Below are 14,303 nucleotides of genomic sequence, written 5' to 3'. Positions count from 1 at the left end.
CACGGGGAGTTCAGGAACACCACCCTTCAGCTCCTGAGCAGGTGGACGGGGTCACGGGGAGTTCACGAACTTGCACGGCACACTTCACCTCATTCTAATGCTCCCTCCTTCCTGGTTGGAATGTCATATGGTCACATGTAGCGTGCCATGAAGCACAGGCATGTGAACGTCCCGTGACCCTGTCCACTTGCTCTGGTGCTGAAGCGTGGTGTTTGGGAGAATTCAGGTTTCCGAATTCCATAATCCCTAATTTGCACACCAACACTAATGTCAGTGACTACAAGTCATGTCATGAGGCTCCCCAGCATAAAGTCATGAGGCTCCGCTATGGCCACATCCTGTCCCTTGCCTACCCTCGGATAACCTCACATCCTGTCCCTTGCCTACCATCGGATACCCTCACATCCTGTCCCTTGCCTACCATCGGATACCCTCACATCCTGTCCCTTGCCTACCATCGGATACCCTCACATCCTGTCCCTTGCCTACCATCGGATACCCTCACATCCTGTCCCTTGCCTACCATCGGATACCCTCACATCCTGTCCCTTGCCTACCATCGGATACCCTCACATCCTGTCCCTTGCCTACCCTCGAATACCCTCACATCCTGTCCCTTGCCTACCATCGGATACCCTCACATCCTGTCCCTTGCCTACCATCGGATACCCTCACATCCTATCCCTTGCCTACCATCGGATACCCTCACATCCTGTCCCTTGCCTACCATCGGATACCCTCACATCCTGTCCCTTGCCTACCATCGGATACCCTCACATCCTGTCCCTTGCCTACCATCGGATACCCTCTCATCCTGTCCCTTGCCTACCATCGGATACCGTCACATCCTGTCCCTTGCCCACCATCAGATACCCTCACATCCTGTCCCCTGCCTACCCTAGGATACCCTCACATCCTGTCCCTTGCCTACCCTAGGATACCCTCACATCCTGTCCCCTGCCTACCCTAGGATACCCTCACATCCTGTCCCTTGCCTACCCTAGGATACCCTCACATCCTGTCCCTTGCCTACCCTAGGATACACTCACCCCTTGCCTACCCCTGGTTACCCCCTGATTACTGGTAAGGCAGGCAGAGGGAGATAAGCAGGGGCACTTCAGACAGCCAGCCAGCCTCCTCTCACATGCATGGGGATGCAGCAGCTGTGCTGAGCGCCCTCAGAGTGCTGCACCTGGGGACATATGTACCCCCATGCCCACCCACAGCTACGGCTCTGGTTACCCCCTGATTACTGGTAAGGCAGGCAGAGGGAGAGAAGCAGGGGCACTTCAGGCAGCCAGTGAGCCTCCTCTCACATGCATGGGGGTGCAGTGGCTGTGCTGAGCACCCTCAGAGTTCTGCACCTGGGGACATATGTACCTGTAACGATTGTGGGATATCTCCGTGTTCAGCGCACAAAGATGTGCGCTGACACTGCGGAGGTCCTCCACAAGCGTGTCAAGATACTAGAACCCAGCTTTTGGTGCAAGCACCAGTAGAGGGAAAATTCCTGTCGGCAGATGGCGCTGGGGAGTGCAGAGGAACCAATCCTCTGTACCTCCACAAACGCCAGACAGGAATTTGTACGAAGCGCAGAACGCAATCGCAAGAGAGGCGATTGCGAATGAGATTGAGCAAAGGGATAGGTTGTATGTGTGTGCGCCAATCTAGTCGCCACCCTGCGACCGCGCACACACAACAGCAGATACGAAATAGGAACGCGATCGCGAGAGGTGCGATCGCCAGACGAGACACAAGGCAGAACAGAACAGAATACGAGGTTAGCAAAGGCACAGCAAATAATACAATGAGGAGATACGGAAAATAATAAATGCTAGCTAACCGCGAACACCGCACTCATTCGCAACAGTGCACGCGGTTTATGCGCGGTCTCCACGTGATAAGCACAACAGAGACAAGCACGCCTAACTAACCATAGACAGACAAACATGAAACAGAGGACGCGACGCTTGCTTAACGGTTACCTCACCGAGCCTTCAGCAAGCGGTCGCAACAGACAAGACAGACACACGAAAACAGAAACTAGGCAGAGAGGATCCACCGCTCTTCCGCCAGAGCAAGTGTGATCCGAGCAGGAACACAGATCAGAAGGATCCACAGCCGCTACCGCTAGAGGCCAGTGCGATCCAAACAAGACAGAACGATTCGCTATCAACCGCCGCTGGTGACAGCGCAATCGCGACAGACAAGACAGAACAGAAGGATCCCCGGCGCTAGCAAAAAGTAGCTAGCGCGATCCCAGGAGACAGAACAGAAGGATCCCCGGCACTAGCAAAAAGTAGCTAGCGCGATCCCAGGAGACAGAACAGAAGAGATAGCTGATAGCAACCGCTGCACCAGCTATACTCCAAGAACGGAGATCAGAACCATTTCCTGTCCACCACCATAGGGACAGGACAATGGCAAACAAGCAAGACAAGACAGAACAGGCAATACAGATAATACAACCTGACTGAGCTAGAAGGGGAGCCTAAAGCAACCCCCAGGAATTAACTATACTAAGATAGCAGTGGCTGACACTCCAGGTGAGTCCAGCAGGAACAAACCTCTATGAGCAGCGAAGCATTGTGGGACACACATAGTACTTATAGTACACGCCTCCAATGAATGTGGCCAGGCAATTTGCATGACAACGTATGCAAATTCCTCAGCAAGCACAAGCTGCAAAACTGACAGAAGGACTTCTTTCCAGAGTCCTGCAGCATGCAGACCTGAATAATGATCAAAAGGCTGCCTGCCTGCGCAGGCAGCTGAGCGGATCGTTACAGTACCCCCCCCTCTAGGGACGAATTCCAGACGTCTTTCAAAACTGGCGTTACCAAAAAACTCTAACTGAAGACTCATGAAGGTCGGGGCAGCCCGACAAGGTCCAATTCCAGAGTCAGTCCACCCGAAACCGACCTCATCGGAAACAGAAGCCACCGAAACATGCCCATCAGTACTACCAGTCTTAGCGTAACACCCATCAGGACTGTGAATACCAGAGAAAAAGCCATCGACACCCTCCAGACAATACCCACCACCTTCCAACGAGCGTCCGAAAATACCAAACCTGCCACAATACCTGTTCGAAGTGTCCCTTACAACACAAAAGCCACCGTTGATCTTATCCAGGGGACCAAGCAAAATCTCTCCCGGAATCTCCCAGAACCTTTTGAAGCTCCACAGAGATCCCAAGAGGGCAGAACAATCACCAGGCTCACATGGAGAATTACCAAGAACCCCCATGGAACCAATGACAATTCCGGATTCAGAATTACGAGGACACCCATCAAGATCAAGACTTTCAGGGACCACTTCTGGGCATGCAAGCAGGCAGGCTAAATCAGAGCATGTCTCCACCGAGGAAGCATCTGAGTACGCTGGTAACCGAGGCACACTTGGGCTTTCTGGGTCACAGAGCACACTGGGGTACACCAGCACAGGAGAAACCTCAGTACATGTCGGGGAACTGCCAACCTCAGAGTCCGGCACGACAAGACCAAAACCAGTACCGGACAGAGAATCATCATGAGTGGAGGTCACAGGCACTGTACTTTCACAAGAAGACTCGGATACAAATTCAGAAATTTCTGTGACAATAATATCATCATTGACTACATATGAGTGAAGCTCCATCAGAGCTGAAAAGGTAGCCAGCAAGGCAGCAATGCCTACGGAAGAGGGTAACACCTCAGAAGGACTTGGGGGGCAGGAGACATCTCCTACAAGTTCTGCACCCTTTGGGAGGAACTCTGAGACCTCCAGAACATCAAACAAGACCTCAGGAACATCATTTTTCAAGTTTTCTCGGAAGGATTCTGAACTATCCATGTTACAGGGCAAAACTGGAAGTTTATTTTGTGGACAGGGCAGATGTCCCAGGAATGGTTCCACCATAACCTGAGACTGGATCTCATCATCATGAGGGGAATGTACAGGTATATTTACTGGAACACACACTGACTCCCTAACTTCATTCTCACTGTACCCAGAATTCTGTGTGGCAGTCAAACTAGCTTGTAACTCCAAAACTGCAGAAAAACAGGTGAGTATAGTGGCAATACCTAGACGAGCCTCTAGGGACACTGCAGGAGACTCTAAACAAGGCCATCTTAACTCATCCAGAGTACAGGGTGCAGAATCAGCACTTTCCTCAGAACAAGAAAGGGACTCACAAATGTCAGTGTGATTGGACATCATATTGTTATTCATGGTACAGGGCAGGCTCAGAGAAACTTTCTCTGGACCCAGCAAAGATGTTTCAGAGTCAGATTCGCAAAACCGAAGCGCTGTCTCACTCTTAGATTCGGCTAACAATGTCAAATCCGAGGAGCCAGAACGCAAAACCTGCGAATCCAAGATCGCTTTAGGTTGTGAAACTGACGCTTCCATAGCGCAAATCTCCGCGATCTGCGGAGCAGACTGCAAGGCATCTAGGGTCGAAACACTGGAGCAATTGTCCCCAGGCAACGGGCCCTTACAGGTGTGAACAGGGTGAGACAGAGACTCATCTGCAGAAGAAATAGCGACATCAACAGAATAAACTTTATTAGGCATATTAATTTCACTTTTGATGCTGCATAGTTTAGGAATTTTTCCCATAGCAGGATCATAGATGGAAGATCTTAAAGATCTGTTCTTAGATGACAAGGGATCCCACATATCTTTGAGAAAACTGGCACATTCATGTTGATCACAATCTGCAGGAACATCTGAGAAACAGGCATTACATCGCATAGATTCAAACTTCACGCAATCAGGAGAGAATCTTTCAAGATTCGCACAAGAATCAACCACAGTAGTGCACCCATTCATGTCAGGTCGCACAATATCTAGACTCACATGCTTTACCCCAGAAAGGCAGGAACAATCATCCGATAACGATGTCTCTTTATTGAAGTCAATTGATTGGTGTGTGTGCAATTCATCCAAAATCGTCTGCCACACATAAGTCACCGGATTCACAAAACATTCGTCACACTCATCAGAGTCAATCAAAGCGTACACCGAATCAAGACAAGCATAAAGAATCTCTGCGCTTTTTGCGATGTAAAAATCGCAAAACGCCTTCCAATCAATCTCGAACTCCTCAATTAATGCTCCAATATCCCATGGAGCAAATGGGGGTTCAAACAACTCGGTTTCCAAGAAACCCTCATAAGGGTTGGGGTCAGGAACATGCAAAGACTTTCTCACTCCTTTAATATAGAAAATAATTCTGCCTATCAAAGGATCCACAAATGCCCTTTCTTGGGGTAATGAAACCTGAGACTGAGAAATTTCAGACTTTACAGAAACAATTTTTTTATTTGTAATTGCTATGGGCAACGGTTTTTTCAGCTGAGAAGTCTTCCTTTTTTTCCTGCTTTTAGTCCTTGCTGCTTTAGGTGGCTGCTGTTTAGACACAGGGGAATAGTTACTGCATTCATTTTCAAACTGAATGGTTTTGCATGAAGTAGGTAGAGCAGCTGACTCATTAGCAACTACACACTCATACAGGGCAGGTGGCAAGCAAGGCAACTCAAACCAGTAGGAGAATGTAAATGTAAGAAACTGATATAGATTATCATTCCAAGAATTGTCTTGCAAGATTTCATGAGCCCATACAAACAGATCATCTTTCAAAAGCACATAAGCTAATTGGAGAGCAGACGTGGACGGATCAGTAATTTGAAAAGTAGGATTCAGACAAAATTTTACGCATTCAGAGAGAAAATCCTCTTTCGTCTCTGAATTTAATATTTTGAAACTCTTAAAGACACAGGAACCATACTCAGCAAAATCGTACAAATCAGAAATTCCCTCTACACTGGGGTTTTGGGTTGGGCTGCTCATAATGTAACGATTGTGGGATATCTCCGTGTTCAGCGCACAAAGATGTGCGCTGACACTGCGGAGGTCCTCCACAAGCGTGTCAAGATACTAGAACCCAGCTTTTGGTGCAAGCACCAGTAGAGGGAAAATTCCTGTCGGCAGATGGCGCTGGGGAGTGCAGAGGAACCAATCCTCTGTACCTCCACAAACGCCAGACAGGAATTTGTACGAAGCGCAGAACGCAATCGCAAGAGAGGCGATTGCGAATGAGATTGAGCAAAGGGATAGGTTGTATGTGTGTGCGCCAATCTAGTCGCCACCCTGCGACCGCGCACACACAACAGCAGATACGAAATAGGAACGCGATCGCGAGAGGTGCGATCGCCAGACGAGACACAAGGCAGAACAGAACAGAATACGAGGTTAGCAAAGGCACAGCAAATAATACAATGAGGAGATACGGAAAATAATAAATGCTAGCTAACCGCGAACACCGCACTCATTCGCAACAGTGCACGCGGTTTATGCGCGGTCTCCACGTGATAAGCACAACAGAGACAAGCACGCCTAACTAACCATAGACAGACAAACATGAAACAGAGGACGCGACGCTTGCTTAACGGTTACCTCACCGAGCCTTCAGCAAGCGGTCGCAACAGACAAGACAGACACACGAAAACAGAAACTAGGCAGAGAGGATCCACCGCTCTTCCGCCAGAGCAAGTGTGATCCGAGCAGGAACACAGATCAGAAGGATCCACAGCCGCTACCGCTAGAGGCCAGTGCGATCCAAACAAGACAGAACGATTCGCTATCAACCGCCGCTGGTGACAGCGCAATCGCGACAGACAAGACAGAACAGAAGGATCCCCGGCGCTAGCAAAAAGTAGCTAGCGCGATCCCAGGAGACAGAACAGAAGGATCCCCGGCACTAGCAAAAAGTAGCTAGCGCGATCCCAGGAGACAGAACAGAAGAGATAGCTGATAGCAACCGCTGCACCAGCTATACTCCAAGAACGGAGATCAGAACCATTTCCTGTCCACCACCATAGGGACAGGACAATGGCAAACAAGCAAGACAAGACAGAACAGGCAATACAGATAATACAACCTGACTGAGCTAGAAGGGGAGCCTAAAGCAACCCCCAGGAATTAACTATACTAAGATAGCAGTGGCTGACACTCCAGGTGAGTCCAGCAGGAACAAACCTCTATGAGCAGCGAAGCATTGTGGGACACACATAGTACTTATAGTACACGCCTCCAATGAATGTGGCCAGGCAATTTGCATGACAACGTATGCAAATTCCTCAGCAAGCACAAGCTGCAAAACTGACAGAAGGACTTCTTTCCAGAGTCCTGCAGCATGCAGACCTGAATAATGATCAAAAGGCTGCCTGCCTGCGCAGGCAGCTGAGCGGATCGTTACAGTACCCCCATGCCCACCCATAGCTACGCCTCTGGTTACCCCCTGATTACTGGTAAGACAGGCAGAGGGAGAGAAGCAGGGGCACTTCAGGCAGCCAGCCAGCCTCCTCTCACATGCATGGGGTGCAGCAGCTGTGCTGAGCGCCCTCAGAGTGCTGCACCTGGGGACATATGTACCCCCATGCCCACCCACAGCTACGCCTCTGGTTACCCCCGATTACTGGTAAGGCAGGCAGAGGGAGAGAAGCAGGGGCACTTCGGACAGCCAGCGAGCCTCCTCTCACATGCATGGGGGTGCAGTGGCTGTGCTGAGCGCCCTCAGAGTGCTGCACCTGGGGACATATGTACCCCCATGCCCACCCACAGCTACGCCTCTGGTTACCCCCTGATTACTGGTAAGACAGGCAGAGGGAGAGAAGCAGGGGCACTTCGGACAGCCAGCAAGCCGCCTCTCACATGCATGGGGGTGCAGTGGCTGTGCTGAGTGTCCTCAGAGTTCTGCACCTGGGGACATATGTACCCTCATGCCCACCCATAGCTACGCCTCTGGTTACCCCCTGATTACTGGTAAGACAGGCAGAGGGTATTAATGGTTTGAAGGTGGGCAGAATTGAAGAGCGAATTTCACTCTATGCTGATGATATCTTATTACAGTAAAACCCCTAATATCTGTAATTTCTGACACCGGCGGGGATTGCCTGCAGGGGCAAACGCAGGATTTTTAAAGGGGGGATTCTTGAAAGGTCCAGAAGCACGTATGTCCCGAGTGCTTCCGAATACAGGTGGCTCCATACTGCCCATGCACAAAAGTGCGCTGGCGTATTACGGAGCTGCCTATCTTTGGAAGTACTCAAGGACACGAGTGTTTCTGAGGGCTTCTGGTAGCAGCAAATGTGAACGGGGTACAGCGCTGGAACAACTCCCCAAGAGAGGAACAGGAGATAGACTTAGTTTGGACAATTCAGTGGAATATGCTACATAGTGTCACATAGTGCAAGCGATAGCCATATGATGCAGGGATATATGCATCTGCGGAAGATGGCGGCGCTATATAAATACTAAATAATAATATTTTGCCTCACCAGGATTGCACTTTTATTTAGCTTTCCTGTATGACAAGAAGACACAGCCAGCACTAGGGGAAGAGGGAAACAAAGGTGAATGAGGGAGGGCTGGTGCACACCAAGTGCGATTTGAAAAGCGCTTGGCTAATGTTACCCTATGTGGGTGTTCTCACAGCAGCGTTGTGATTTTTTTTAAAATCGCAGTTATACTGCATGTAGCATTTTTTTGAGCGATTCATTCAGAAATCGCTCTGAAAATCGCTTCACAAAATCGCACTCACAAATTTCTAGCGATTGCTATTGTGATTTTGGCGTGCACTAGCCCAGAGAGAGGAGGAGTGGAGAGAAATTAAGAATAGCCTGAGATGGAGCAGAGAGCTCATCTTTATTGCAGTCTCACATCACACAGAGGCTACTTGCCTGCAATAGGACTCCTGTCCCTGCCAGTCTCTCACACAAGTCAGGAAAGCAGCCCTCCTGGAGTCTAGGGACTGTCAAAAACGTTTCAACTTGTATAACACCTTATCCACACATGCAGCCATTATAACAATATAGGGAGAGACCAGACAGATGTTTTCCCACGGACCCTCCAGGCAAGCTCTGCATCATGCTGTGTATATTTACCAGCTTGCCTGCCCTCTAATTGCACTTTTATCAGCTAGCCTAGTGTTTCATATTGCCTTACAACAACAACAAACTTGAATACACCAGACACCAGAACAGCCCTAAATCACTGAATGAAAGGCAGCCTGGGGGGAGAATGCCCTTTTAGGCCCATACACACGTCGGATTTTTCCGAACGACGGGTCCTTTGAACGTCCCGTCGTTCAGTCGTCCGCACGCCAAATCGGGCATGTGTACAGACTGTCGTTCGGGTGATAAGACTGGTCTTGAGCGATCCGCCCGGCAAATTATTTCACAATATTATGTAGTGAACATGTTCCCCGAATGATTAAACAGTAAGTGCAGAAGCTGGCCGTCTTTCAGCTTTATCCTTGCTGGGCAGGCTGAATGTCATTAAAATAAACTCCCTCCCCAAAATGTTTATATTTTTCCTGGCATCCTCCCCTGTGCTTCCAGAATCTCTCTTTAAAGTGGACCTGAACTCTTGCACAGGACAGAAGTAAAACACAGAGAAATGCACCCTGTGTGTGTTTTTCCAAAAAATCAGATTTTATTGGTTCAGAAAGTCTCACAATCAGAATAACCGTGTGAGGACAAGGAGATGCTGCTGGGTTTTTGGTGCTGATATGCATTACAGAAACTGCAGAACAGCTCTGGACTGGTCTGTCATGTAACCGGTTATTAATGCTATAATGGCCTTTCAATCGCAAGCCTTTTTTGCAAGCATTTTGTAAGCGATTTCAGGAGCCATTTCCATTCGATTTTGGAAGCGATTTGATTTTAGTGCTAGCGATTTGCAATTTATAATCTTATGCTTGCAAAGGATTCTGGGAAAAGAAGGGGATTCTGGGTAGCACAAACCCTGCAGTGTCTCACAAATCACTTTGTGCAGCGACTTCACATTGGTGCGCAATCACTCCCAACATGATCTGCGATTGTGATTGAGGCTAGTATAATCGCAATTGCTCTAGTGGATTCCCCTCCATTGACTTTCATTGGCAAAGCGTCGGCAATCCAAAAACTCTGCCAGAGGTGCTGTAGAAAGCCCCAGGCCTCAGTGACTTTTCTGCACGTATGATATAGATTGTCCATCATGCACCAGGGCCTTATAGCGAAGCAGGCAGGGTCTTCCATAGCAAAACAGCTGGATAGAAAGTTCTCCGATCACAGTGTAGTTGGCTGTAGTGATTCAAAGCAAGAATGAATATACTCACAAACCAGGGTTACTTCTCATGCAACCACTGTATATGCAGGTGGGGAGATTAGACCTGACCTCACTCAGGATTAAGTAGTCTCTCTCCGTAGAGGTAACTCCGCCTCCACCAGGGGTGGGACTCAATGTTCATAGAAACAGAGGCACCAAAAGGATAAAAATAGCTAAAAACTTAAAGGATACCCGAACTGACATGTGACATGATGAGATAGACATGTGTATGTACAGTGCCTAGCACACAAATAACTAGGCTGTGTTCCTTGTTTTCTTTCTCTGCCTGAAAGAGTTAACTATCAGGTATGTAAGTGGCTGACTCAGTCCTGACTCAGACAGGAAGTGACTACAATGACCCTCGCTGATAAGAAATTCCCCCTTTTACCTTTTTCTTGATCTCAGAAGCCATTTTCTGCTAGGAACATGTTTTGTAGTTGGAATTTCTTATCAGCGAGGGTCACACTGTAGTCACTTCCTGTCTGAGTCAGAACTGAGTCAGCCACTTACATACCTGATATTTAACTCTTTCAGGCAGAGAAAGAAAAAAAGGAACACAGCCTAGTTATGTGTGTGCTAGGCACTGTACATACACATGTCTATCTCATCATGTCACATGTCAGTTCGGGTATCCTTTAAAAAAATAGTGGCGGTAGCGCCATGGCTGTGATCTACACCTGCATTTGGTATATGCTCTGTCTAATTGCCTGATGAAGCTGGGTCAATGCTGCAAAACGCGTTACACTAAAACATGGAGAATGTAAATAAAATTGCTTTCTTGAATAACATAGACAGAATCTTGTGTCTTCTTGGAGGAGGTAAGTCCACCGCTACCTGCCTACCGCCTCTATTTTTAGCGTTTTTGGCTGTAGTGATTGTTTCATCATTTTACCCGTTGCTGGTCTGACTGTCTGTGGTCTTATTGTCTGTCCTCGGGGCTTCCTGTCCGATACCCGCTGCTGGTCTGTCTGTGGTCTTATTGTCTGTCCTCGGGGCTTCCTGTCCGATACCCGCTGCTGGTCTGACTGTCTGTGGTCTTATTGCCTGTCCTCGGGGCTTTCTGTCCGATACCCACTGCTGGTCTGACTGTCTGTGGTCTTATTGTCTGTCCTCGGGGCTTACTGTCCGATACCCGCTGCTGGTCTGACTGTCTGTGGTCTTATTGCCTGTCCTCGGGGCTTCCTGTCCGATACCTGCTGCTGGTCTGACTGTCTGTGGTCTTATTGTCTGTCCTCGGGGCTTCCTGTCCGATACCCGCTGCTGGTCTGACTGTCTGTGGTCTTGTTGTCTGTCCTCGGGGCTTCCTGTCCGATACCCGCTGCTGGTCTGACTGTCTGTGGTCTTGTTGTCTGTCCTCGGGGCTTCCTGTCCGATACCCGCTGCTGGTCTGACTGTCTGTGGTCTTCTTGTCTGTCCTCGGGGCTTCCTGTCCGATACCCGCTGCTGGTCTGACTGTCTGTGGTCTTATTGTCTGTCCTCGGGGCTTCCCGTCCGATACCCGCTGCTGGTCTGACTGTCTGTGGTCTTATTGTCTGTCCTCGGGGCTTCCTGTCCGATACCCGCTGCTGGTCTGACTGTCTGTGGTCTTATTGTCTGTCCTCGGGGCTTCCTGTCCGATACCCGCTGCTGGTCTGACTGTCTGTGGTCTTATTGTCTGTCCTCGGGACTTCCTGTCCGATACCCGCAGCTGGTCTGACTGTCTGTGGTCTTATTGTCTGTCCTCAGGGCTTCCTGTCCGATACTCGCTGCTGGTCTGACTGTCTGTGGTCTTATTGTCTGTCCTCAGGGCTTCCTGTCCGACCTCCTGAAGAAAGCCAACCGACCATTCGATGAGAAGAAGCTTCAGGAATACACCCAGACTATTGTAAGCAGGTCCAGGCACTGTTTGATTTATGCATTCAACAGAACATGTTTTTATTTGTATTTAATTCTTCACAAAAAATTTTCTAGACAATGGAGCACCTTTTTTTGTGCAAAATATAAGACAGAAAAAAACTACTGCACACATTCTTAGATCCTCAACACCCACCACCTGCCTGCTCAACTCCCCCACTTCCCCCTCCAAGTCATTCTGAATCTATCATTGGCTAATGGTCAACAAGTAGGCATGGCTTTAAAGGACAACTTAAGTGAAAGGTATATGGAGGCTGCCATATGTGTTTTCTTTTAAACAATACCAGTTGCCTGGCAGCCCTGCTGGTGTATTTGGCGGCAGTATTGTCTGAATCACACCAGAAACAAGCATGCAGCTAATCTTGTCAGATCTGACAATAATGTCAGAAACACCTGATCTGCTGCATGCTTGTTCAGGGGCTATGGCTAAAAGTACTAGAGGCAGAGGATCAGCAGGACAGCCAGGCAACTGGTATTGCTTAAAGAGAACCTGAACTGAGTAAAATTATTTAAAATAAACACATGACGTAGCTGCAAATGAATATTACATACTAACCTCACTCTCAGTTCCTCTCAGAAGCTCACCATTTTCTTCTAATGGCCCATACTCACGGGCTACAATTGTCGCTGCAACGCGCGGCGCGCGCGTGTTGCGGCGACAGGTCGCCCGTGAGTATGCTCCGTTGCACGGGCGCGCACCCCGAACTGTCGCTCGTCACTGATGTCGCCAGGCGATTGAACTGCTCAATCGCCTGGCCACAGTTGCCGCCGCAACTCCGCCGCAACTGTCGCTAGTCCGCGTGAGTACGCGGACTAGCGACAGCAACCTCCATTGAGGAATACGGAGCTTCCGGCGGGGGGAGGAGGAACATCGGCGACAGCTTCCGTCGCGCCGCTGGTCCCTCTTCCGCGTGTGTATGCGGAGGGACCTGGCGAGGAGCTGTCGCCGGCCTGTCGCCCACACGCTCAGGTGTGCTGGCGACAGGCCCAAAAAGTTGCCCGTGAGTGTGGGCCATTACAGTGATCCCTTCCAGTTCTGACAAGATTTTGTCAGAACTGAAATATACCAGTTGCTGTCAGTTATATATCAGCCGCTGTCAGTTACAACTGAATGTGCAAGGTAATGTCCATGTTTCCCTATGGCTCCAGTGGGTGATATTACAGTGTAACAGTGTGCTGACCAGGAAGCTGTTAGGGGGTAATGGCCATTTTCAAAATGGAGGACAAAGAATTCCATTGATCACAGTGGTCAAACAGGACGCAAGAGAGGAGAATGAGATTGAGGACTACATGAGAGGTAAGTATGACCTGTGTATGGTTATTTTGACTTTTTATTTTCAGTTCAGGTTCTCTTAAAAAGGAAATAAATATGGCAGCCTCCATATAACTCTTGCTACAGTTGTCCTATAACTGACAGAGATATCCCTCTCCTCCGTGTGTGCCGTAAAGGAGAGTAGCAGACTGGCAGCCGGCTTACACATCAGGTGCACCGAGCTGGTAGTAGTAATGTAAAAGGTGACATTTCTTTCCCTGGTGCCTCCATGTTGGAAGTGTGACGACATAGAGTTGCACCAGGAAAAGAAAATGATGGTAGGTAAGTATACATTTTCCTGTTTCCCTGGTGATAGAGCAGTGCAGTTTCTATGGTCACAGCCTCTTCCTGGTTCCTGTGTCTTTAGAATAAACCTCAAATACTAGATTCCACAAGGGCTTCATTCATTTGCTGTCCCACCATATATGCAGCGAGGTTGCCTTCATATCACCACATCTCCAACACGTATCTGAAACGAGTTAACCTCCCTGGCGGTTAATTTTTTTTGCCAAATAGGCAAAAATCCCTTTTTAAAAAAAAACATTTTTTTTTTGTTTCATGTAAAGCTACCAGAGTGGTAGCTACATGAAACACCACTAGAGGGCGCATGTGTCCCTCTAGTGCGATCGTCGCCGGCATCAATAGCAAACAGGGGAACGCGTATATAACGCGCTCCCCTGTTTGGCTTCTCCTGTCGCCATGGCGACGATCGGAATGACGTCATGGACGTCAGCCGACGTCCTGACGTCAGACGCCTCCGATCCAGCCCATAGCGCTGCCCGGAACTCATTGGTCCGGGCAGCGCAGGGCTCTGGCGGGGGGGGCCTCTTCTGCCGCTGCGTGCGGGCGATCGCCGCAGAGCGGCGGCGATCAAGCTGTGCGTGTGGCTAGCAAAGTGCTAGCTGCGCGTACAGCACTTTAAATGGCGAAAATCACCCCACCAGGGGCTGAGAGATCTTCC

At 49.1% G+C, this 14,303-nt stretch overlaps 1 protein-coding gene across 1 annotated transcript in view; it reads left to right on the top strand.

Moving 5' to 3' along the window:
* The window catches only part of CALB2 (calbindin 2), a 132,482-nt gene that overhangs the window by 85,450 nt on the left and 32,729 nt on the right, over positions 1-14,303 (top strand). Inside the window, exon 6 of the mRNA XM_068260820.1 lies at positions 11,924-12,001. Within this exon, the coding sequence (XP_068116921.1) occupies positions 11,924-12,001 (78 nt within the window). The remainder of the gene's footprint in view (positions 1-11,923; positions 12,002-14,303) is intronic.

This window comes from Hyperolius riggenbachi, chromosome 11 (assembly GCF_040937935.1).
Source record: "Hyperolius riggenbachi isolate aHypRig1 chromosome 11, aHypRig1.pri, whole genome shotgun sequence".
Taxonomy (NCBI): domain Eukaryota; kingdom Metazoa; phylum Chordata; class Amphibia; order Anura; family Hyperoliidae; genus Hyperolius; species Hyperolius riggenbachi.
Note: the sequence above shows the minus strand (reverse complement) of the source record. Positions and strands in the feature narration are given on the sequence as shown.